We start from the raw sequence: 26821 nt of genomic DNA on the forward strand, positions 1-26821 counted from the left end.
ATCCTGGGAGAAAAATTTTGGAAGGAAAGGCTTGTGATACTCTAATCTTGGAGAGATGGAGGAGGGTCAAAATTAAAGTCGTCATTATCACAACTTTTCCTTCTTACCTTAAACCTTGTCACTTCTACCTATAATCTGTAGCTCAGTAAAGTGAATTTGTGCTACTATACTCATCTAATTGAACAGAGTATCTCCAAACAGTAAAATATCTGAATACAAAGCTACAAGGGTCTCGCTCACATTGGTGGAAATGAAATCAAATCAAAACTTCTCTTTATATAATCTGAAATAGTATACAAGGTTTTTCTTACCCTAATTTAACATTCCACAACAGTTAATGCTTAAAAGTCTTCGCAACTTCGTAAAAATCTACATTATTGCTAAGTTTTATATCCCTAGTTTTCAGCAAAAGAAAAAAGTGACAGCTTAGGTTTTCATGATAACAAAATACAACTTGGTAAGCACTCTAACAATACAAGCATAGCTGGAATTTTGTTCATACCAGTCAATCTTAACAGACATACATTTTTTTTTCAACGATGTTACTTTCCCTTATTTTGAGATGTCTTTGTCTAGAATTGCCTTCTCCAAACGGTTATAATGTTTTGACTTACTCATGGCTTTTAACTGATAAAACAAGCTAGAATATTTATGTACTTGCTTCGTTTATGTAAAATATCATAAACTCCTTTGAGCCTCCTACAGTCTGCAAAACACCAAAATTAGTCTACAAGGTAGCCTGAAAAATAAATTATGATTTTGTCTTCTTTGGATCAAAACATTCTGAAGAGACTGATCTTAAGCTCTTGGAGCCAAGTTCCGTGAGTATATAAGCTCAAATTGGCTCCGAGAGCTTAAGAGCTGTTTCCCAATATTCAACCCACTTTCAAATACTAGGAAATTTACCACCATTAAGGCTGGTCAAAAGTATATGCTAACTTTAAAGAAGAAAAAATCTAAAAAAAATAAATAAAAGCCATTCTCAGAGAAAAGTTCAAAGGAAAAGAGTAGAATTGACAGAAGTTAATAAACTATTCCTTTACTACATTAGCTAGCTGCTCAGTAACTTGAAAGATGTCATGAAGAACTTAATTTATAGACAAAATTACTTAGCCCAAAAAGCACTTAAGGCATTTAAGCCAAGTTTATTTGAGAAAATAATCCACGATTTAGTTCTTGTATTGTCAAGTTAAAAAATTCGGCAAGTAGATATATTTAGAGATTGTTTTTTGCTATAGTCTTTAATAGGCAATAAAACAAAACAAAACAAAAAAAACACCAAGTTCTAAAAATGTTCTGAATGATGGCAAAAGTGTTAGAATAAACATAAAATTTCTCAACAAAACTGTTTATGGAAGAGCAATGTTCACTGGATACCTGTATCCTAGTTATGTTGAGATACTTTGAATGTAAAACTCTTATCTTTACCACAGTTCAAGAAATATATTTAAAGAATAAGATGTGTACAAGAGAAACCAAAAAGATAATATTTGTTCATTGTTGTTTTTTGAGACAGAATCTTGCTCTGTCACCCAAGCTGGAGTGCAGTGGCGCAATCTCAGCTCACTGCCCTGGGTTCAAATGATTCTCGTGTCTCAGCCTCCCAAGTAGCTGGGATTACAGTTATGTGCCACCATACCCAGCTAATTTTTTTGTATTTTTAGTAGAAACCAGGTTTTGCCATGTTGACCAGGCTGGTCTCGAACTCCTGGCCTCAAGTGATCTCCCCATTTTGGCCTCTCAAAGTGCTGGGATTAAAGGCATGAGCCACTGTGCCCAGCTTTAATATTTGTGTTAATCATCCTACAGAAAATGATTTATAATCACCAAGGCAAAAGTTAAAATAGGCTTAAAATTCAGATTTAAGCTATAATTCATACCCAAAAGATAACAAAAACACTTGAAAACTGTGTTAAGAAATGCTTATACTTAGAAGAAAACAAAATAGATTCAATATATATTCACAACACCAGGTGTAAGATTTCTAAAAAGAACCCAGTTTAAGAATTTGAATACAGAATAATTTCTGTAAAGCAAAACAGCTTAAAGTTTAATGTAAATATAAATGGTGTATATCTTTAAGAGCCTGATTTCTCTGCACTTGAAAAATTTCAACTCTCTAGCTTGAGTTTTATATCATGTCCTGCATATACCAAATCACATGTAAAGTATTTAAAATACATGGTTATTCTTTTAACTGAATGCTTCAAACAGAGGTTTTAAGAATAAATCTTTAGGTCTGGCAGGCACAAGATCTGAAGAGAAAAGTGAGTTTTACTTTTCTCCTTGATCACTTAGTATACTGAGATTGTTTTTTCTTATATATTATTTTCTGTGTAACATCCACAAGAACCCAAGGTGCTGCTGGTATAAACATTACCTGCCTTTTGCTTATTGACAGGAGAACTGTTTTATTTCCAATATTCAGCCTGGTGATGCTTTGCATTTTATTGGCCTTTCTGGTCACTTGGTGAGTATTATCTAAAAAGTCCTCATAATGTCTATAGTATCTCAGTCTGCACTGCATCAGAACTTAGAGTATTCCACATCCAGATAAAGCACAATTTCCCCTAAACACAGTAATCTGTATGTACCTGCTGTCACATCAAAATGCTGAAATCTATATCACTGTCAACTTGAGTTTTCACAATTCAAAAGACCTTGGTAACTGCCTATGTTGCAGACCATCTCCAATTGAGGGTACTAATCTCTGACAAAAATCCATTCTGAAGTGATAATCCCCACCTTTTAATTCCTATCATACAGACAATTAACCACATAAATCCTTCTCAACCAATGGTGACTGTTTTTAATGTGTACAATACATTTTCCAAGTGACAGTAGCATCTAATGATCTCTTGCTTCTTGCTCTGAAGTCACTACTGTTGTTCCAAGAATATTAAATAAATTTCTCCTATATTTTATACTCCCCATTTGGTATTATATATTTAAGATATATGACTTGAAGATGAAGATTTTCATTCAAATTTTATGATTTAACTCACTTTCGAAAGATGATGCTCAGAGGAGAATCCCAATCCATAAACGGTGTTTGCCCGGCTATCAGCCCACTGGCCAAACTTCTGAGATGTTTTAGTAAATGTCATGTTTGGGGTGATGGTACTATTTATTATTGCCTAAAAAATAAAGCAAGTACAAGTAACCAGCAAAAAATCAGCAAACAGGCATTTAAATACAAGACCATTCAGTTACATAAAAGCTTAGGATTATCAATAAGCCACAATGTTAAATACATAAAGATAGTTACAGAAATAGTTTCTGGCATTATAAGTGATAGTGTGGAAATATGTTAACTAAAATATAAATATGATGACACTCTATGAAAAATTTCAACATTTTACACTCAAATAAGTTTACCTATGATCCAAAAAATGTCAGAGTTTTTAACGTGGTCAGTTTTTTCTTTTTCAATGTTTAGAATCGACATTTATTAATATTGGATGATAATCACTAGAAGAAACTAGGCCTTAATAGTGGTTTATTTAAAAGTAAGGTACCACCCTCTAAAGAATCTTTCAAAAATGAAAACATACATAGAAAATATGACACTGATTTTCTTCTTCTTCTTCTTTTTTTGAGATGGAGTCTTGCTGTGTCACCCAGACTGGAGTGCAGTGGCGCGATCTTGGCTCACTGCAAGCTCCAACTCCCGGGTTAACGCCATTCTCCTGCCTCAGCCTCCTGAGTAGCTGGGACTACTGATGCCCGCCACCATGCCCGGCTAATTTTTTTGTATTTTTTTGGTAGAGACGGGGTTTCACCATGTTAGCCAGGATGGTCTTAATCTCCTGACATCGTGATCCACCCGCCTCGGCCTCCCAAAGTGCTGGGATTACAGGCATGAGCCACCGTGCTTGGCCGACACTGATTTTCTAAAATCCATAACTGAGTTTTCTTCAAGCTGATTTACCTGAAATACATTATGACACAGAAAAGACTTGCAATCATTTAGTACTTTTTCCCTTTACAAACTTCTAAATATAGAGGTATTCCTTGCTATACTCGGGAGATTGGTTCCAGGACCCCTGTGTATACCAAAACTCGTGCATACTGAAGTCCCATAGTCAGCACTGCAGAACCTGTATATATGAGGTCAGCCCTCTAATACTTGGTTTTCACATCCTACAAATACTCTATTTTTCGATCCACATATAAGTGAACCTGCATAATTCAAACCAGTATCAAGAGTCAATTGCATACTCATTTCTTTTCTCATAAAGTGGTACAGATTCGTGATGTTGAGAATTGCTATCATTTTTGTTTCACACATAATTTCTTAGAAAACTAGCATTTTAGCATGTTACTAAATGTTAACTTTGGTGATCACCATAATAAATTTCAACTATCATAAAATATTACCTCATTCTCTCTGCTAATACCATAAAAGTGAGGGGGAATCATTTTTTTTAGTCTAATGCTCTCCAAATTTAAGATTAGAAAGTGATTCCAATAGTAATAGATAGATGTTAACAAATTCATAAGCAGTCATCTGCTGAACTCTTAAATGTGGAATGAAACATCAAGCATTTTCTGAACTAAATTTTCTTACCATGTGAGCATTTTCTAAACAAAACTAAATTTGCTTACCATGTGAACAACAGTATAAAAGTAAATATTTAAGAGCTATGCAGGTATTGGAGAAGTCATAAAAATGAATGCATGACACCTACTATTAAAAAAACAGTAAAATAGAGTGGTCCCTTCCTTTCTCTCAGACAGAAGATATGTCCACTGTAATTATATGAGAGCCCTTATCCTCAATTAAGTGTTTTTACCTCAGACAAAATTTACATATTCATACTTATACAGTTTCCTTACCCTTCAGTTCAAAAACTGCTTTTCTTAGCATGTCATTTGGGATTTGTAAAATGTGGCTAATAACTGCTCTAATTTGAACGGCATCAAATGAAGTCATCAAATGAAAGACTAAATAAGAAATAATTTATTAACAAATGGTAAGGAATCATTCATTCATTCAACTTTAATTGAGTACCTTTTAAATGCCAAACACAGTTCTAAAAATTTGAGACACAACAAGAGGGGCAATGTAATTGCAGATTACAGTCTAGAATAAGATGAGTCAGTAAACACACAAGTAAATAAATAACTGACCAATATAATTTCACACAGTAGTAAGTACTGTGAAGACCAGGATATGAAAGAGTGAAAGGCAAGAAGAAGTCAAGACTGGTTGGCACTGCCTTAGATTTGCTGGTCCTGAGGAGGGCACGTGTGAACTGGGATCTCTGTGTTTTCTAAAAGACAAGGGCATTTTATACATGACCCTAATAACTCAAAAGTGAGTCAACAACAGGTTTTATAGGCATCTAAGAAAACTGACCAATGTGCTGTTAGTTGGTCACTAAGCCCCCTCATTTTAACTATTTCAAATTAACTTCTTTCTGCTTTGACAAGTTTTATTTTAATCTCCATTCTGACCCTTTCCTTGTCTCTGTATTACTTGTTCTTTAATGAAGAAAACCTTAAAATGACAGATGATCCCACACTTTTAAAAGCTTTATTTCTTAGCTTCTTTGAGTAGAATGCATTTAAAAGAAAAATTTTAGTTCTTTAAAATAAGTATGTCTCTCAACCCTGGAGTTCTAATCCTTTTAAGGAAAAGAGGTAGAAATGCAGTGTCATTACTACCTTATGTACGGATCACACAGAGTGTCCTGATCCTGGCCCTTGACCATGCTGAGGTCTCTGTAGCATAATCAGAAAACCTTAAAGCAAACTTCATATGCACAGCAGAGGGATTAAGTAAGAACAAGTGCATGTTTTCTAGGCAGGGCACCTAAGGGGTTTCCAAGTCAATCATGAAGAGCAGAAGTTGGGGGTGAGATGGAGAAAACACTTGTTTAGCTGAGTCAAATAAACCACTACTGCTGACTTAAAAAACAACCACTCCCGTAGGAACTGAAGCAGTTAATAGCATCGGTTTAGAAAAGTAATTAGAAAATGTGACAGTAAATATAACTCTGCTACAGAAGATAGATTTTGTTAAAAGAATACAAAAAGCTTTTCAAAAGACATTTATGATTCTAATAATTACAATCAGCAATGTATATTCAGAAATGGAAAAATGCAAGAGCAACATTTCATATTGCTTCAGTGGGAAGAACACATGAGAATTATGTGTTAATCACTAAAATTCCTTCCTTTAAAATAACTCAAAGTATTTTAATCTGGTGAAGGTTAAGTTAGCAAATGAAATCTATTTAATCACTTCCATATGTTTTCTTTTCTTGGACATTGGACAACTCAGTTGATCTTTATTTCTATACAACATTTAACCCTCCTTTCTAACAACGGAGGATTGTTATCTTTTTCTGTTATCTCTGTTAACCCTCCTTTCTAATAAAGGAGGCATGTTATCTGTCATTTGGGCCCAGAAACAAAACAGATTACAGAGAACTCAAGGTTCAAATAAAGGAAAAGAAATAAACACTCTAGAGTCTCAGGTTATAATATTTAGTATCTGTCAAACTTCACTAAACCAGAGAGTTACAAAATATGACAAAATTATTCTTCACTAAATTCTTCACTAAAAAAAGCTTCACAGAAACGAACTATTTCTATTTCTCAAGTCTTTTAAATCCTCTAAGCAAAAATGAAAAAATCAATTATTCAAGTAAATACATGTTACTTATATACAAGACACAAAGTGCAAACAGCCCTTGGGGTCTTATAATCTAGTTAACCTAGTTAAGGAGATAAGGAATGAGTACACAGGAAAATCAGACAAAAAGTTTAGCATTAAATTATCTTTTATTCCCTACATAACACTAGGCAATAATCGCCTGATACTAGCTTTAATAACAATAGCAGTGAGTGTTTGTATTGTGATTACTATACACACTGTGTTTTTGCCTACATTTATTTACTCTTCACAACAACGCTATGGTGTAATGACGTATGTATTGTTATTCACTCCTTTTTACAGAAGAAAAAACTGAGGCATACAGAAGTTGTGTTTTTTTGTGCCCCCCCCCCCGCCCCACCCCATTAAGAGACAGGTCTCCCTCTGGATGCAATCATAGCTCACTACAGCTTTGACCTCCTTAGCTCAAGGGGTCCTCCAGTCACAATATCCTGAGTAGCTAGGACTACAGGTATGCACCAATACAGCTGGCTAATTTTTTTTCTATTTTTTTTTTTTTTTGTAGAGATGGGATCTCACTGTGTTACCCAGGCTAGTCTCAAACTCCTGGTCTCAAGTGATCCTCTTGCCTCAGCCTCCCAAAGTGCTAGAATTACAGGCACAAACCTCAGTGCCCAGCCCTGCATGCAGAAGCTAAATACTTTGCTCAAGATCAGATGGTGATATGGTTTGGCTCTGTGTCCCCACCCAAATCTCACCTTGAATTGTAATCCCCATGTGTCAAGGGTGGAACCAGGTGGAGGTAATTGAATCTTGGGGGGCAGTTTCCCCCATGCTGTTCTTGTGATAGTGAGTCTCACCAGATCTGATGGTTTTATAAGCATCTGGCATTTCCCCTGCTTGCTCTCATTCTCTCTTGCCGCCCTGTGAAGACGTACCTTCTGCCACGATTGCAAGTTTCCTGAGACCTCCCCAGCCATGTGGAACTGTGAGTCAATTAAACCTCTTTCCTTTATAAATTACCCAGTCTCAGGTATTTCTTCATAGAAGTGTGAGAATGGACTAATACAGAGGGCAAGCAGATGGTAGAAACAAAAATTCAAACCAGACAGTCTGGCTCTACAGTGTGTACACTTAACCCCTTCATTTAATTGCAAAAATTCCTGGAAGTGGAAAGGCCTCATGGCTTTAAGAAACTGAAGACCTCATCTTTCTACAAACTTTAAATCTAGAATCTTAGAATCTGATTTTTCTTTGGAATTTCTTTCTCTAAGTAAGTTCTATGAAGTTCATTGATGATAAAAGGATCCCCCGTCCAGGCACAGTGGCTCACGCCTGTAATCCCAGGACTTTGGGAGGCTGAGGCAGGCAGATCACGAGGTCAGGAGTTCAAGACCAGCCTGGCCAACATGGTGAAACCCTGTCTCTACTAAAAATACAAAAATTATCTTGGCATGGTGGTGCACACCTGGAATCCCAGCTACCGGGGAGGCTGAGGCAGGAAAATCACTTGAACCTGGGAGGCAGAGGTTGCAGTGAGCCGAGATGGCACCACTGTACTCCACGCTGGGCGACAGAACAAGACTCTGTCTCTAAAAGAAAAAGGGAACTCCCCGCCAACCCTTCTGAAGGGCACACTATCCACTAAGCACTGATTTAAGTGCTTTGCAGATATTAACTCATTTAATCCTTACAACTACCAATACTGAGTTGAGAACAGTGAGGCTCACAGAAGTAATCTGCCCAAAAACAAAACACTCAGTAGATGGTGGAGTTGAGATCTGAACCCAGGCAGTCCTTGCTTCTGTTACATTATCTGCCTCTCCTAAAAATAAAATAGGATTTGTCCTTATACTTTCTCTTCAGAGAAGAAATGTCAGCTTTAGTATTGACACTGACAAACTTCATAAGATATAGGGACTTTGATCTGCTACTAGTCTATAGCAGTATATTTGAAAAGAATTAGAGCTCCCAGAATTCTAGACCATGTCTATTCTGTGCACCACTATACTGCTAGTACCTGGCATAATGCCTGACACATAACAGATATGTAATGAATATTAAATAAACAGAATGACCTCAAGTTTGTAGAATATTTTGGCATGTAATATAATAAAGTGGTTAATCAAAGTAATGTAGTGGACAAAACATGTTGCTACCTTAATAATCAGTTTTGTTTCTTAAAAGTTTTAAGAACTTAAAAGGAAACATTTTATATTAATGAAGATAAAATCCTCTGAATAAAACTAAAATGCAATATTGAAAAAAGCAAAAACAGCCAAATCATTCAAAGTAAACGTAGCTTACCTTTGAGCCATCTAAACTGATTATCCTATACACATTTCTTGTGCTGTCATAGAAATAAGACACAGTAACTGCATGCTTGCTGGTGGGTACCCAGTTCTTCTTTGTGTTTGGGTCAATCTGGAAGACATGAGCTCGAGTGCTGAAGATAGGTTGTTCCCTGCAGGGCAGAAAAGAAAATGATGAACTGAAAGCAGCCATTTTTATTTTACTAGACAAGAGAACATGAAAACTGCAAGGATGATTCTGCTTAATCAACAATTTCCACATACCTGAAAGAGAAACTTTCAAATTTGCATATTCTAAGTATTCAGTCATAAGGTTTCTAAAAACAGTTATAGTCAATCCTCATTATTTGAAGATTCTGTACATGTGAATTCACCTACTGACTAAAATTTATCTGTAACCCCCAAATCAATACTGTAGCACATTCTTAGTCTTTCACAGATACACACAGGGCAGTGCAAAACCATGCATCACCTGACATGGCACGTTTCCATCTAAAGCTAAAGAAAGTGACATTGCCTTCTTGTTTCAGCTCTCATACTACATATACAAGTGTCCTTTCTGTGGTCTATTTAGCACCATGTTTTTCACATTTCACACTTTGTTGGTGCTTTTGTTTAAAATGTCCCATAAGCATCATGCTGAAGTGTTCCCAGATGCTAGCTGTTCCTAGGTGCAAGAAGGCTGTATTGTGGAGAAAATATGTGTGTTAGATAAGTTTCACTGAGGCATGAGTTACAGTGCTGTTGGCCATCAGTTCAATGTTAATGCATTAATAATATATATTAAGCAAGATGTCTTTAAATAGAAACACATATAAAACATGGTTATGTACTGATTAGTTGACGAAAATGTCATGAGCAGAGGCTTGTGGGAACATGACACAGTATTTTTCCCTAAGAGCAATGGTTCAGTACAGTATTTGCTAACTTAGTGTTGCTGGCACCTTCATGGAAGACGTCAATAATGAGAATAAACTATGCTCTGCTAAAATACAAGTATCTTATGTTTGACCCTTACAAGGTTAATATTTTTATCCACTTAAAACCACATTTGAAACCCATGTAAACATATTTTACCCATCTAAAGCCCAGAATAACCTGGGAATAGGTAAAGAACTTACTGGGAAAACATACATTCACTATAATATCTACTATACTTAAAAGTCTATGGAAAACAAAGTTGCTGAAACCACAAATATCTCTTACTTAGATCAAGCAGGGCACTAAAGATACAAAGATTTTTAAAATTACAAAGAACAAAAACTAATAAAAAAATACTTACTTAAAATATCATTACAGAATTCTTTACAGTATGAACAAGCATGAGATGATCTATATATATGGAAGCACCATAATTCAAAAATTTCCAAGTTTTGAGTAAAAATTATCTTGGAAGCAGTGCCTTTTTTTTTTTAAGAGCCCAAATAAAACTCATCTCTTTCATTTCACTACACATATTTCTTTTCTAAAGCAGTTCAAGGTCATAAAGAAAATGTTAATTGGTAATATTTAATATTAAGTAAATTAATTTTAAAATTATAAATTTGAAGAAAGGAAGGGTAAATATGGAGAGGAGAAAAATTAGAAAAACAGGCAAGGCAAATATGAGTCCACAGCAAAATGGCTCTTAAGGTTAATAAGAGGTTGGATGACTCCCTATATCCATTTCAACCCTTAGAGAGTTGTGTGAAAGGGAGGTACCTTCCCTGTAGGTAATCTGGCTCTTTCCTAGTTTTATTTCTGGAAACCTCCTATACAACTTTTCTTATTAAAGAATCTCTCTTAAAAGAAAGTGATACATTTTGTGCCACTCCCTAAATTATGAAGTAGAGCCATTACTTCTTGTTTAACTGCCATTATATATGGATTCATTTAATAATTATTAACAATCTGGCAAAGCACTGTACCAGGATAATGAACTCTGAATTGGGAATAGGCCTTATTCATTCCCTCTTTCCCCATCCTCAACCACTGATTTTCAGTGAGGCTGGTGCTATAAGCTTGGGTTATCTTCCAAAAGCCCTGTAACCCCTATTTTTCTTTTTTCACCTTCTAATTAAAGTCTGAGGTAAAAGCACTGTTGATCAGGCTGAGAGTGGTTACTTACAAGTCACAGAGATATCTAATCATACACAACTCTATTAAGGCACATAAGGAAGGGAGGTAGGACACTATTCTTTACTAACTCGATTACTTGATTTTTTTGTTTTCATTTGATAGGGGTTAAATTTCCTAAATTCACCTAAATAACACAAGTTGGTGATTATAGGAATGTGTTCTAATAAACATATTTTCTAAAACAGTAAACTAGTTATTAAGACAATTAATATTGCTTTTGCAAGCTTTCTACAACCGATCAACAAATCCTTACTCAATGGAAATGCAATGTTTTTAGTATGGTAAAGACTTTCTATTTCATATTGAGTCATACATTTAATTAATCCACACAATTTCCTTTCAGAATAAAAATATTTAAACTAGCTATCTTATAAGCAAATGACATTTGAATATCAACAAAGTACATAGCTTTCTTCAATTCTCTTCTGAATAGCTGGTTTTTTAAAGAAAATTATAGTTTAAGATTTCTGTGGTCAAAAGCCTGCGCTTCAAAGTCTATATGATGAAGACTAGGGAAATAATTTTCACTACAGATACAGGGAACAGAATTCCTAGAAGTAATGAGGATGTTACTGCATCTGACAGGGCATACTAATAAACGATTCAAACTTTTATTGAATATCTATTATATGCCAAGATGTAGGATCCAGATGGTCCCTGCCTTTGAAAAATTCAATTTGGTGAGAAAAGATGGATATGTTAAAAGCAAAATCCTCTTCACTATGATAGATTCTCTAAAAATAAGTAACTGACAGCTATGATAGAAAACAGATGCCTAAACAGAGTTTGAAACACACTGTTGCACAGTGAGAGGAGGGCTAAGTACACTGTGTAGCAAGAACCTTAGTACAGGTAAGTATGAGTGCCTTTGAAGAATGAGGCTAGAATGAAAAAATAGAGAATGAAAAAAGAGAGAAGACAGTTCATGAGGGTGTCTACTGAAAGCTATTGAGATATTCTAAGCAGGAAATAGTTATGTTTTTGTTGTTGTTGTTGTTGTTTTTGAGCAGATGGGTTCTCACTATATTGCCCAGGCTGGTCTTGAACTCTTGGCCACAAGCAATCTTCTCACCTCAGCCTCCCGAGTTGCTAGGATTACAGGAGTAAGCCACCTAGCGCGGCTTCAGCTTTGCATTTTAGAAAGATAAATCTGGGCCACGTGCGGTGGCTCATGCCTGTAATCCCAGCACTTTGGGAGGCCAAGCTGGGCAGATCACTTGAGCTCACAAGTTCAAGACCAGCTTAGGCAACATGACAAAACCAAAATTAGTCTGGTGTGGTGGTGCACACCTGTAGTCCCAGCTACTTGGGAGGCTGGGGTGGGAGGCGGAGGTTGCAGAGAGCCAAGATCATGACACCGCACTCCAATTTGTGTGACAGAGCCAGACCTTGTCATATACATGCACAAAACTTGGCCGCAATAAAAAGAAGGTGGATTGGAGAGAAACACTGGACACAGGGAGACTAGTCAAAAACTTACTAAAGGATTGCAAATATTAAGAAATAAAGAGGTTGGGAGTTTAGGGAACAGGATGAAGATGTGATAAGGGATTAAAGGTAAATTTAGGAAGTAGTATCAGTAGGTACGTAATAGACTGGATATAGGGCAGTGGTTCTCAAACTGGGGTGATTTGTTCCTTGGGACATTTCACAATGTCTGGACACATTTTTGGCTGTCACAATGAGGGAAACTACTGTCGGCATCCAGTGGGTAGCATCCAGGGATGCTGCTAAACATCTACAATGCACAAGACAACTTTCCGCAACAAAGAACTTTCAATTGTGCCAAGGTTGAGAAATCCTGATGTATAAGACAAAGAAGGAATCTGAGTCTCCTGAGTTTCTAGTTTGGGTAACTGAAAAGAAGACAGTGCCACTAGCAAGGATGGGACACAGAAAGTAAAGTCTAAGACTGGGGAAGTGGAAGGGGAAGATGAGGTCAGTTTTGAAGGAGTTCAGATGCCTACAGGGTTTGGATGTAGAACTCTTGGGTCAGGAACTTAAAAACACTAGTTTGGAGCTCAGAGAAAACTAGGCTGGCATGCAGAGTTTGGGGAATCACCAGATTTTATGATGGGTATGTTTCAACACTAAGCATGTCCATAAATTTCATTTAGAAAAAAGCTGTAGAAGAAGCAGTAGACAAGCTGTATCTAAAATCTTTAAGGGATTTACATATACCTGAAATCTTAAAAAGCTATCTTAAAAATCTAGCTCTTAATCTCTTAAAAAGACCTGTAATACATTTGAAACTGATTGTTCCAAGTGTCCAGGTATTAAAGCTAATATCTTTTCATAAACTGCATAGCACTCATAAATAAAGGTTAGACACTACTTTCTTTACAACAATTCACACAAATACTAACTGGATCAAATACCAGCATTTCCCAAAGTATATTTATATTGAACAGCAGTCTGAGAAATGAATGTTCCATGTTTAAATAAGTTCCGCAAATACTACGTTATATTCTAAAACATTTATAATGTACATTAGTATGTTAAAGTTTCTGAGAAGTTCTGCAGTAAAGAAGCCACTCTAAAACCAATAATTCAGCATCTGGCAAATTATTTGACCTCAGAACTCTTTCATGTAATATACTTACATCTCCTACGATTTATATTTATGGCTATAATATGAGAATCAAAATCAAAAGACAATTCTGAGGTAAATATCTCACTGAAAGTTGGTCTGTGAGACCAACTGAGATGGATAGTTTACCATTTTTACTGGTATTACTAATTATATTTATAATATAAAATTCAAGCCTTATTCAGTAATGACTACAGTATTATTTCTTAAATGGGTACTTGTTAAGAGCACTCAAAGTATCTCTTCTAAGAAACTAAAAATTATTCCTAAAAAATCACTCTAAAAATCAATTTTAAAGACAAATAGATCCACTACGGGTGCAGTGGCTCACGCCTGTAATCCCAGCAGTTTGGGAGGCCAAGGCGGGTTCACCACTTGAGGTCAGGAGTTCGAGACCAGACTGGCCAACATGGTGAAACCCCATCTCTACTAAAAATACAAAAATTAGCCAGGCATGGTGTAGCGTGCCTGTAATCCCAGCTATTCGGGAGGCTGAGGCAGGAGAACCACTTGAACCCAGGAGGCAAAGGTTGCAGAGAGCCAAGATCATATCCCTGTACCCTAGCCTGGGCGACAGAGTGAGACTCCACCTCAAAAACAAAAAAAAACCAGAAAACCACAACAATTCTGAAATGCTTTAAACTAGCTTAGAGCAGCAAAACCACACACACACACACACACACACACACATACACACTTTAATCATAGAGCACCATCTATTCAGTAACTTCTTACATCAATAACCAGAACAATAAGTAATTCAAACTACTTTACTGATATAAGAAAAGCTTACTGGAGTATTTTTCTGTTGATTCATAAAATAATTCTAGGAATTGGTGTAACAATAATTCTCAAGTTCTTCATCTTGAGCTACAACTCTGTAAAAGTACTACATACAGTGATGGATGCTAAAACTTACTATGGATGTGGAAAACTGGAATAATGTTAAGATAACCCTGAGAAAAAAAGTAGTAAAATCAGAATTTTATTTTAAAAACAAGACTTACTCAAACTCCCTAGAGCTGACATAAAGAATTACTACACTTAGCTCTCAGGCATCTGCGCAATAAGAAAGAAATGAGGATCATAAAAAACTAGAGCAAAACAGAAAACTATTTTCCAAAAGATACATAAGTTCTAGGTCTAGAAAAAAAGCAGACAGTTAATATTCATCACTTGGATAGCTCTGATTTTTAAAAATCAATGATGATGCTGTTTTAAAGTTACCAATGAAGTCTATACTTCCACAAATATTGTATGATTAATCAGTAAATCTTCATCCCAAGACAGTGCAAAGGCATAGGTCCAATAAATACAATTAAACTCAAGGAAAGGAAGGGAAATTGTGTATCCTAGTCTACCTTTAATGCCTAGCTTAGAAGTGTCCTTTTCAGACATGTAAGTACAAATGGCTACTACTGTAGCAAAGGAGATTATAAGGAAGGTTATTGTTTCAAATATTATCTTTCTTTTTATTTTTCCAATTATCTTTCTTTTTAATTTTCCAAAAGAAACTAGCCTGAAAGTATTCTAAGTATTCTAATAAGTACTAGAAATAAGGCTGGTAATATTTTTCACTGAGGATTTGACTCTGCTGCAAACCCTGTTGGCTGACTATCTACCAACTGTTCTTCCTTGCTGCTCCCCAACAAACCTCAGATACTCTACCCTCTTCCATATGACCGTGAGCTTCACTAAGGATAATCATGGCAATCCCATTCTTGCCAGAAGTTGGGTTAGGAATGGACCTCTGAAACAATTCCAAGAAATAACCAAGAAAAGTTTGCCAGAAACTTCTAGGTACACTCACAGACAGTACACATGTAAGAAGGAATATTCTCTGAAACGGTATGTTTGCATGTGACATCAGGACCTAAAGAAATCCTTAGTGCTATGAGGGGCGCATACCTGAGAACAAAGCCAACATTCTCTGTTAATAATAGCATATGGAAAAACAAAGACTCTGGTTCCTTGATGATGTCACTGAACCAACAAATCAGCTTATCTCCAGGCTTCTATATGATAATAAGTTTGCTAATTGTTTCAAACAGTTGTCATTTAAAAAACTATGCAAATGAAAACTGAGGAAAGAGGTTTATTTACAACAAACTTTGCAATAACATGCCCCCCCCCAATAACTGATTGGTGGTAGTTCAGAACTATACAAGCTACACACTGGTCATTCATTCACTTCATAACACCACTCCACAGTATACACAATTTGATTTTGGGGTCCCCATTTAAAATTGTAGAACCAACAGAGCAATGTATAAGAATAACTGCATTGAGATGGGTGGGAAGAGGAAGAAATGGAAAGGGAAATGTGGAAATGGCAAAAGTTCACCACTAGTTGACTTTCTGCAATAAGGATTTAAAATCCAAAGCTTTTAATTAAAAAAAAAAATAGCAATATAAGAGCTTATTAGAGCTACGGAAGCAACCCCTAAAAGAAATAAAAATTACAATTTTTAAAAGTAGTTGCCTCTGGGGATGGGGCTCAATGAAGGAAGGGATAAGACAGGGGCAATTACTTCTCTTTCTTACCCTTTAAGTATTGTTTAATTTTTCTTAACCTTGTATAAGTATTAAAATATCTTTCTAAAATGGCACTGTGAAGAAATTATACTTAGATAACAATTAACAATGGGAAATAATGCTTTAGGGGCCATTTTTGAACACTGCCAAAGAATCACAGAATGACAATTTTAATAGGTTGGAACTCAACTGAGAGGAATAAGGGAAAGTAGGAGAGGAGCAGAAATCTAAACATGCCTAACTGTAGGTCTGCAGGTGCTCAAGGTACATCCAATCCCCAACAAAAACATCCTCCTTGATTTGAAGTGAACAGGAAAGTAAGACAAAAAACATTCTACTCTCAGCTTGCCTTTGGGTGACTGAAGTGGCAAGAGAAGCTGAACAATACTTATTCAGGTCAAAATAAGAATGGCAAGGACAAGTCCAGGAATAGATGGACACTAATTACCATTTAACTTGATAGGCAATGGCTGGAGAATTGTTTCAGTGCCACTATGAAGTGGCATAGCATGACTTTGGCTGCAGCAGCTCAAGCACTGGAATTTCCTAGAAAGAATTATCCTGTACAACTTAATAATATAAATTGAAACTCTACACGATTATCAGACAACTGGTTTAAATCTCACCACCCCCTCTCTTTCTCATACATACAACCTACCCTAAGAAAAATCTCATTAAGATACCTGTTTTGATGCTGCTCAGAGATTATGACTGCATAATCTAACATACTACCAACTGTATGTTCCTATACCATGATATGTGTAATAAGCTGATTGCTTACACATACAATGTTCTTTTTTAAAAACCATATACAAACTTTGAAGAACGCAAAGGTTTTTTTACTAATGGCTACCCAACACATAGTTATACTGCAATAACTCCATCTAGTGATGAACCAAAAACATAGCAGGTGCATGTTTTTTAAAACCTGGAAGTTACTCTGTAGCAAATACAAAATTGTAAGGTAACCCTGCTGTAATAGAGGTATCAAGACTTCTGGAAGGAGTTATTTTTGGGTTTTTTTGTTTGTTTGTTTGTTTTTGGTATGATCTGGCCAGGCACAGTGGCTCACCACTGTAGCCCTAGTGCTCTGGGAGGCCAAAGCAGGAGGATTGCTTGAGCCCATGCAAGATCTTGCCTCTACAAAAAATTTAAAAATTAGCTGGGTGTGGTGGCACATGCCTATAGTCTCAGCCACTCAAGAGGCTGAGGCAGGAGGATCATTTGAGCCCAGGAGTGGGAGGCTGCAGCGAGCTATGATTGTACCACTGATTCCAGGATGGGTGACAGAGCAAGACCCTGTCTCTTTTAAAAAGAAAAAAAAAAAGTATGATCTGGATTCCTTGATCTTTTAATCTGTTAAGTGAACACTGAAATTAAAGGTTTTAAAAAGTAAATGTTTGCATTACAGTTGAGTATCAGAAATACTTTCATGACATTATTTAACTGGCATATTTGAAGAAAATAACAAATCTAAAATTTCCATTTGGAAATTAAGATTCTTAAATTATAAAAACACACTTAAAGAGTAACAATACTGTTTACTTTTTTTTTTTTTTTTTTTTTTTTGAGACCAAGTCTCCCTCTGTCGCCTAGGCTGGAGTGCAGTGGCGCCAACTCGGCTCACTGCAAGCTCCGCCTCCTGGGTTCACACTATTCTCCTGCCTCAGCCTCCCGAGTAGCTGGGACTATAGGCGCCTGCCACCACACCCAGCTAATTTTTTGTATTTTTCAGTTGAGACGGGGTTTCACTGTGTTAGCCAGAATGGTCTCCATCTCCTGATCTCATGATCCGCTTGCCTTGGCCTCCCAAAGTGCTGGGATTACAGGTGTGAGCTACTGTTTACATTTCTTATATGTCATCTCTCACTTTAAGAGTAGTTTTTATAATCTACAGACCATGGTATTAGTTACTAAGAGATTTTAGTACTTACTCTTGGGCACTTTCATAAGTAGCCATAAAAAATTAAGCAATATGCTGAAATTCAGAGTAAAAATCAAGCAACCTCATTCAATGTACATTTAAGCAACATCTTCAATGTTCAAAGAAACTTGCTTGCTATGTATTAAATAACTGCCAAGTCCTTGCCACCCATTAAAAACCCTATCCATTTCAGGTAAAATGTCAGTGTTTAAAAATACATCAAAAAGTATGCTTGATATACCACATTTAAAATTACATTATTAGGCTGGGTGTGGTGGCTCACACCTGTAATCCCAGCACTTTGGGAGGCTGAGACAGGCAGATTGCCTGAGCCTAGGAGTTCAAGACCAGCCTGGGCAATATGGGGAAACTCTATCTCTACAAAAAATTAGCCAGGCATGGTGGCGTACACCTGTGGTCCCAGCTACTTGAGAGGCTGAGGCAGGAGAAATCACCTGAGCCAGGAAAGTCCAGGCTGCAGTGAGCTGAGGTCATGGCCACTGGCCAAAAGAGGAGATCCTGTCTCAAAAATAATAATAATAATTAATAAATTACATTTAGAATTGATATGGTACATTCCATTTTATTTGACTTTAAATATTCTCCTCTTCCCATATGATTTCCACTAACTCAAGCTAAATTCTGACAACTGACAGTATATGCCTGGGAAATCTAAAGAAAGTAACCTCTTGTTAATAACTAGAGTTTAATTCTTGTTAATATAGGTAGTACTATTTAACCTACTGCCAAATAGATTAAACTCCCGGTGTTTTATTAAAAATCTAAGTGATTTCCCAATAGACATACAGTTCTTAAAAACTTTATTTTTGAGACAGAGTCTCGCTCTGTCACCAGGCTGGAGTGCATTGGCACGATCTCGGCTCACTGCAACCTCCACCCCCCGGGTTCAAGTGATTCTCCTGCCTCAGCCTCCCAAGTAGGTAGGATGACAGGCGCGCACTACCACGCTCAGCTAATTTTTGTATTTTTAGTAAAGATAGGGTTTCACCATGTTGGCCAGGACGATCTCGATCTCTTGATCTCGTTATCTGCCTGCCTCGGCCTCCCAACGTGCTGGGATTACAGATGTGAGCCACTGCACCCAGCCTTAAAAACTTTAAAAACAAATGAATTAGACTGGGCACAGAGGCTCAGACCTGTATACACTTTGGGAGGCTGAGGCAGGCGGATCACTTGAAGTCAAGACCAGCCTGACCAACATGGTGAAACCATGTCTCTACTAAAAATAAAAAAATCAGCTGGGTGTCGTGGCAGGGGCCTGTAATCCCAGCTACTCGGGAGAATGAGGCAGGAGAATGGCTTGAACCTGGAAGACTGAAGTTGCAGTGAACTGAGATTGCACCATTGCATTCCAACCTGGGCAACAAGAGTGAAACTCCATCTTAAAAAAAAAAAAAAAACTAATGAAATGTTGTTATAAAGGCCATTTAAGTGCTAATATCACCTTCATCAAACAATCATAATACTCTTAGGTACACTTTTCTTTTATACTTACTACAAACTAAATGAGTGGATACTCAGTCCATATAATATCTAAACAAATAAATATTCTAATAAGTAAACTCAGGATTGAAGAGAAAGATCTGGAGATACTTGACCAAAATGTTAACATTTGTGAAATCTGAAAAGTGGATATGTGTATAGTATTCCCTGTATTATTGTGAATATTTAAAATTGCTCAAAACAAACAATAAAACGTCACAGCACTTCTCTAGGAATTATTATTGACAAAGCAAAATTTGAATAATCAGCTACATTTTACTTTATATAACACAGGCCGGTGGTTTTTTTTTTTTTTTGAGATAGGGTTTTGCCCCATTGCCCAGTCTGGAGTGCAGTGGAGCGATCACAGTTCACTTTACCCGTGACCTCTCAGGCTCAAGCGATCCTCCTGCCTTAGCCTCCACAGTCACTGGGACTGCAGATGCACGTGCACCACCACATCCAGCTTTTTTTAGTTTGTAGAGATGGGGTTTCACTATGTTACTCATGCTGGTCTCAAACTCCTGGGCTCATGCAATCCTCCCATTTTTCAGCCTCCTAAAATGCTGGGATTAAAGGTGTAAGCCACCATGCCCAGTCTAGGTCATTTAACTGCCACATAACAATACATGCTATGATTAGAATTACACTATCCAATATGGTGGCCACTAGCCACCTGACCACTAAGCATTTGAAATTCAGCTGGTGTAACTGAGAAAGTGAGTTCATTTAAACTTTATCTGATACTCAATTCAGTGTCTGAAAAGCTTTTAAGTATTTTCAGACACTGAATGACTTGAGGACCATGCAGAAAAGACTTAGCTGTAATTAGTACCTGGAACAACCTGGGTATGTGAATCTACTTTTTCCAATAGAAATTTAAATTCAGATCAAGTATTTCCAATAAACATTTAACATTCAAATTGAGATGTGCTCTAAATGCAAAATACATAATGGATTTCAAAGACTTAGTATTTTTTTAAAAATGTAATATAATTTTTACATTAATCACTTTAAAAAAGATAGCATTTTGGATAAACTGTGTCAAAATATATAAAAATTGGTTTTGACTTCCTTTTTAGAACCTTAAAACTAAATTTCAAATAACATGTTGTTCACATCATATTTCTTGTGGAGAATGTTGGACTAGACAATATTTTCTGTAGCCAGTTCCTTACCAACAGACATATAGGTAGTTCCCATTTTTGCACTGTTACAAACTAGCATTACAATGTTCCTGTACGTTTTCTTGTGCACACACACAAGAGACACACTAAAAGCAGAATTCCTAGTCATAGGGTATTAGCACAAGTCACAGCACCTGTACCAATTTACACTCATTAGTTTTACACTACACTCTCCTAACATTTGGTAATGTCCACGTAACATCTTTAATTTGTGCCAATTTTGAACATGAAATGGTATTTCACTGTAGTTTCAATTTGCATATCCCTGACCACTAGTGAGCTTAAACAGCTATTCATGTATTTCTGGGCCATCTGAGCCCAACAAATTGCTATACTCATTTCTGAGCTGTTTAAAACCTTATTTTAGCTCCACTAGTGAAAAAGCCAGAGTCTAAAATTCAGCACTCAAACCACATCTCATATATCCAATTCGAACCACATAAAGGTAAATTATGGTCCTTTGGTATAAAATTTAGTTTTTCTTTTTTCATACCAAAGTGTTTCTGATACTCCTCTAAATTATTCCATTGTGAAAGGGTGAGCTGTGGAGGTAATGGAGGAGTAAGTAAATGCATGTTAGTCAAACTTTTAACTTAGAGTTGCTTAAAATGTTTTCCTGGCTCAGCATCAAAAAACAATTTACACAAAACATATTTAATGTTAAACCAAAGGTCAAAAATAACACAGTTCTATTGCCAAATAAGTTAAACTCCTGAGTGTTTTTCAAACAGTAAATTCCCACTCTCTTTCTCTATGCAATTTTCTTTCCAACATCCCTCAGACTTGGAAGTGACTCTTTCATCTGATCAAGTTTTGTCTAGTCACAGGTACTAATTACAGCTAAGTCTTTTCTGCATGGTCCTCAAGTCATCTAGCTATATAAGTCTACCAATGAATAGCATCTGTTATTTTATGGTAGTCATACAGTCTCAATTTCCCGAGATTATCCAGGTTTCATATTATTTATTTTTTTCTGTTGAAAAGGGGCTATATTAAATATAATTAAATGTGACTTATACTTTGCTTTTTTTAATTATTATTTTTAAGAGATGGGGTTATGTTGCCCAGGCCTAACTTGAACTCCTGGGCTCAAGGGATCCTCTCACCGCAGCCTCCCGCTGGGACACTGGACACAAGCTACCTCGCCCCACATTACTTGCAATTTTTGTCAGCTAATGTCTCAATTTTGGGTTTTGCTAATATAATCCCTGTTGTGATGTGGTGTTTGTGCTTGGATGCATTAGCTCTATTTCATAAAAGTAGTGTTAATACAACCCAGTCATCATGATATCACATAAACCCAAATACATTTTCTGACTGTGAAAAGCAATTAACATTTTTCACTGACCAAAAATATGATACAGGAATACAATAATCTAAGTGGGAGGCCTTTTCCCTATTTAGCTTTCCTGAAAGTGAATTATATTAGTGGTAGATGGAGACTGACTTCTGAGCTACCTGAGAGAGGGAATCCTATAGATAAATGGGCACCTTAACAAGACAAGCTTACCACAGTGTTTTTCAAACCCCAGGTCACAATCCAGGGAATCATGATCAATTTAATGGTCAAAAGGGGTATTTTTAAAAGTGAATGAAAATGCAAAATATCAGAAGTGCATCATACTTGTTGAGGACATATATCTTGTTCCAAGAAACTTTCAGCCACATATTTATATATGCTTGTCACAATGTAAGATGCATTTCCTCGCCCCCCCCGACCCCGCAGAACATGATCAAAGGTTTGAAGACCTGGGCATACGAAATGCTTCTACTGAACATTCATGAAAATTCTGTAAAGCAGATACACAACACCCATCTTATAGTATGAAAACAGTGCTCCTGAGTGACTTAAAGTCGCACAGCTAGCAAATGATAAAAGTCTAGTTTTTAACGCAGATGAAAATGGAATTAAACCACTGGACATCAAATAACTAAAATTAAAACCATGAGTTATCTTTTTTTACCTGTCAAAATAGAAAACATTTTTAATGACTAAATTCAATGTTAGTGAGAGCTTAAGGAAACCTGACACTTTCCAAAGCAGCTGTTGGGAGTATAAATTAGTAAAGTCTTTCTGAAAAACACCTTGGCAATGCATATCAAAAGCCACTATATAGCCATGAGAAAACAAAGTTGTAGCATATCCAGTGACATAAAATGTGCAATATAATAAAGAAGATAGTTTTTAAATAAGTGGATACTGTACAAAAACATATCTATAAAGCCTAAGAAAAAAATACACAGAGGATACACTTACTTCAGCCCTTGCTCTGCCTCTCCTCCTCTCAACATAGACACCAGAGTGATCCTTCTAAAAACTCAATCTAGCATTGAAATACTCTAGGAAAAAAAAAGTGGGGTGGGGAGGCAGGATAAAGTAAGCATGAGAAAATGCAGATGGCTATTAAAGCGGGTCAGATGATGAGTCCTTTTCTGTATGTCTGGAACATTCAATAATATATAATTTTAAAATAATAAAACATAAGTCAGATAGATCATTCCTCACAACTCTCCAATGGCTTCCCATCTCACTCACAGTAAAATACAAAGTCCTTAAAATGGCCTAAAGGAGGCCGGGAGCAGTGGCTCATGCGTATGCTATCCCAGCACTCTGGGAGGCTGAGGCAGGCGGATCACCTGAGGTCAGGAGTTCAAGACCAGCCTGACCAACATGGTGAAACCCCATCTCTACTAAAAATGCAAAAAATTAGCTGGGCATGGTGGCATATGCCTGTAATCCCAGCTACTCAGGAAGCTGAGGCAGGAGAATTGCTTGAACCTGGAAGGCAGAGTTTGCAGTGAGATCACACCATTTGCACGCCAGACTGGGGAACAAGAGTAAAACTCCATCTCAAAAAAAAAAAAAATGGCCTAAAGGCCTTGTGCCAGTGTTTCTCAACCCTGGCTACACATTAGAAATCAGCTTCCACACCCCGAATCAGTGGCCTGGGTGGGGAGCTCAGCATCAGTTGTTTTTAAGAGCCTCTAAGGTGATTCGCATGTGTAGCCAGGAGGGAGAGCAACTAGAGGACACAATCCCCTCCTCCCTGTCCACCTTCATTTGTCCTTTGCCCTCTTTTGTTCCAGTCACAGTGGCCTTCCTTATGTTTCTCAAACATGCCAGGCACTGCCCCTGTCAAGGCCTTTGCCTGAAGTGCTCTTTTCCCTCAGGTCTGCCCAGTATGTTTCTTCCTCTCCTCCAGGTCTTGGCTCTAATGTTACCTTCTCAGTAGAGCCATTCTTGGTCATTCTATGTAAAAATTACAGTCCCTTCCAGGACTCCCTCTTCCCTTTCTTTCTTTTATTTTCCCCCATGGTACTTATCACCATCTGACACACAATATACTATCTTATATAATGTCCCTTTCCCCCAAGTAAAGTATAATCTCCTCAAAGGCAAGGATTTTGACTATTCTAATCATTGCTGTATCCTCAGCATCTCAAATTTCTGGCACATATTATATATTCAGAAAATAATAATAAATGAATGAATGCTTTTACACCAAAATGTTTAGAGTTCTTGATGGTGGAATTACAAGTGACTTATTTTTTCTTATCTCAATTTTCTATGTAAACATATACTTTTAAGAAAAATGGTTTTTTTAAGCAAATATTTTTTTTTTTTTTTTTTTTTTTTTTGAGACAGAGTCTCGCTCTGTCGCCCAGGCTGGAGTGCTGTGGCCGGATCTCAGCTCACTGCAAGCTCCGCCTCCCGGTTTCATGCCATTCTCCTGCCTCAGCCTCCCGGGTAGCTGGGACTACAGGCGCCGCCACCTCACCCGGCTAGTTTTTTGTAGTTTTTAGTAGAGACGGGGTTTCACCGTGTTAGCCAGGATGGTCTCGATCTCCTGACCTCGTGATCCGCCCGTCTCGGCCTCCCAAAGTGTTGGGATTACAGGTTTGAGCCACCGCGCCCGGCCGCAAATAATTTTTTAATCCAATGTATTTGCTTGCTTTTAAATACACAGCTAGTAGAATATTGTCTTAAATAAATACATCCATAGAGCTGCAGATCTGTGCACTCTATTGAATATGACATGCTTTAAATTTTTTAACAAAGTAAATGCCAACTGAAAATATTACAGCCCCAGACCGGGTGTAGTGGCTCATGCTTGTATTCCCAGGAATGGGAGGCTGAAGTAGGAGAATCACTTGATGCCAGAAGTTTAATCACTTGAGCCCAGGAGTTAAGACCAACCTGGACCACTAAGTGAGACTCTCCAAAAAAAAAAAAAAAAGTTGGCCAGACATGATGGTGCATGCCTATGTCCCAGCTACTCAGGAGACTGAGGCAGGAGGATTGCTTGAGCCCAAAAGTTTGAGGTTATAGTGAGCAACATAGTGTGCCACTATACTCCAGCCTGGGCAACAGAGTGAGACTCTGTCTCTAAAAAAGTGTTTTTAATTAAAATAAAAGTATAGCCCCAGTGATATTGGATTCATCTAGCAAACAGATTTGGGGATACTCTTATCTGGAAAATGTTTCTTACAAAAGAAATCAGCCACAAATTTCCAACTGATCCAAGTTTTGTCATCAACTATGTCTGTTCAGAATTCTCTCTGTAGTGCAGTTATCCCACACAAGTTATCCTACACAAGTAAGCTTTAACTACCAATAGAGTTTTAACTGTGAACCAGCAAGCTTGCCCTGAGGAATCCCATAAATATGAACTTTAAGGAAGCCAATCATCTAAAGCTGGATAAAAATTCCTAACTCGTTCTCCAGCTACCACAGCATAAAAGATGATGATTTAACTAAGCAAGTACAGATAAAGAATAGCTGAACCAAATGATAAACAGAAAAAGTATCAATTCTCCTAAAGCAAGCTTGCCCAACTCAGGCCTGTGGACCACATGAAGCTCAAACAGCTTTGAATGTGGCCCAATACAAATTTGTAAACTTCCTTAAACATTATCAGACCTTTCTGTGATTTTTTTTTTTTTTAAGTTCCTCAGTTATCATTAGTGTTAGTGTATTTTATGTGTGGCCCAAGACAATTCTTCCTCTTCCAATATGGCCCAGCGAAGTCTAAAGACTGGACACCTTTGTACTAAAGACTTTGTATTTGGCAGACCTTCCACAATATTCAAATGGATTATATTAATATTAGAACTCCAATTTCAGTTGCCTCATCCAACCATTTAAGAACCAGTTATTTTCAGTTCTTTCAAAATTCATGCCCTGGAGTCTCGACAAAGTGGTAATACCTACTCTTAAATCTTTCTTAATCAAAAACAGCCTCTCATTATATGAAAGAGTTCTAGAATCTCAATCGAGTGCTCTTTTGAGACATTTGAAAAGAAGTAGTCTTATTTCTTAAGAAAAGAGACAGAAGTAGTAATAATAATTACAAAGGTACTACAAACAGCAGCATGAGCACAGCATATCACCCTGCAACAATTTAACATCATGACAACAATTTTAAAAACTTTATTCCAATACTAGGTATGGCTAGACTACAGTGAAAAATGCAAAGTTTATATAAATTTCTAAGTTATACCATAACATTAAAAAAATTTGACACCATCCTATCACCAGTATATCCTAAATGTACTTACTCTTTTCTGTTTTGTAGGTACTTTGGCAGAAATAGCAAAAGTATTTGTTTTTGGAGCCTGTTAACTATTCTAAATTTTCTTTTTTAAAAAAGAAAAAAATAGGCTGTCTGTCTCCTGGGCTGAAGTGCAGTAGCATGCTCATAGCTCATAGCTTACTGCAGCCCCAAACTCCTAGGCTAAGTGATCCTCTCCAGTCAGCCTCCCAAGTAGCTGGGACTAAAGATGTGCACCATCATGCCCAACCAATTTATTTTTTATTTTTTATAGAGACAGGATCTCACTTTGTTGCCCAGGTTGATCTAGAACTCCTGGCTTCAAGGGATCATCCTGCCTTGGCCTCCCAAAGAGCTGAGATTACAGGCATGAGCCACTGCTCCTGGTCTTTCTAAACTTTCTAAGACTAAATTCTTTCTCCCTGTATTAGTAATATAGTGAGACAGCAAATTTCTGATTATCTCAATTCCCTAA

General features: G+C 36.9%; 1 protein-coding gene across 1 annotated transcript in view; it reads right to left on the reverse strand.

Annotated features, from left to right (window-relative positions):
* The window catches only part of HOMER1 (homer scaffold protein 1), a 139023-nt gene that overhangs the window by 72403 nt on the left and 39799 nt on the right, over positions 1-26821 (reverse strand). The window contains exons 2-3 of the mRNA XM_031935432.1: positions 8933-9089; positions 3006-3137 (exon numbers count right to left, since the gene is read on the reverse strand). Coding sequence (XP_031791292.1) covers positions 3006-3137; positions 8933-9089 — 289 coding nt within the window. The remainder of the gene's footprint in view (positions 1-3005; positions 3138-8932; positions 9090-26821) is intronic.

Source organism: Piliocolobus tephrosceles, chromosome 4, assembly GCF_002776525.5.
Source record: "Piliocolobus tephrosceles isolate RC106 chromosome 4, ASM277652v3, whole genome shotgun sequence".
Classification (NCBI taxonomy): domain Eukaryota; kingdom Metazoa; phylum Chordata; class Mammalia; order Primates; family Cercopithecidae; genus Piliocolobus; species Piliocolobus tephrosceles.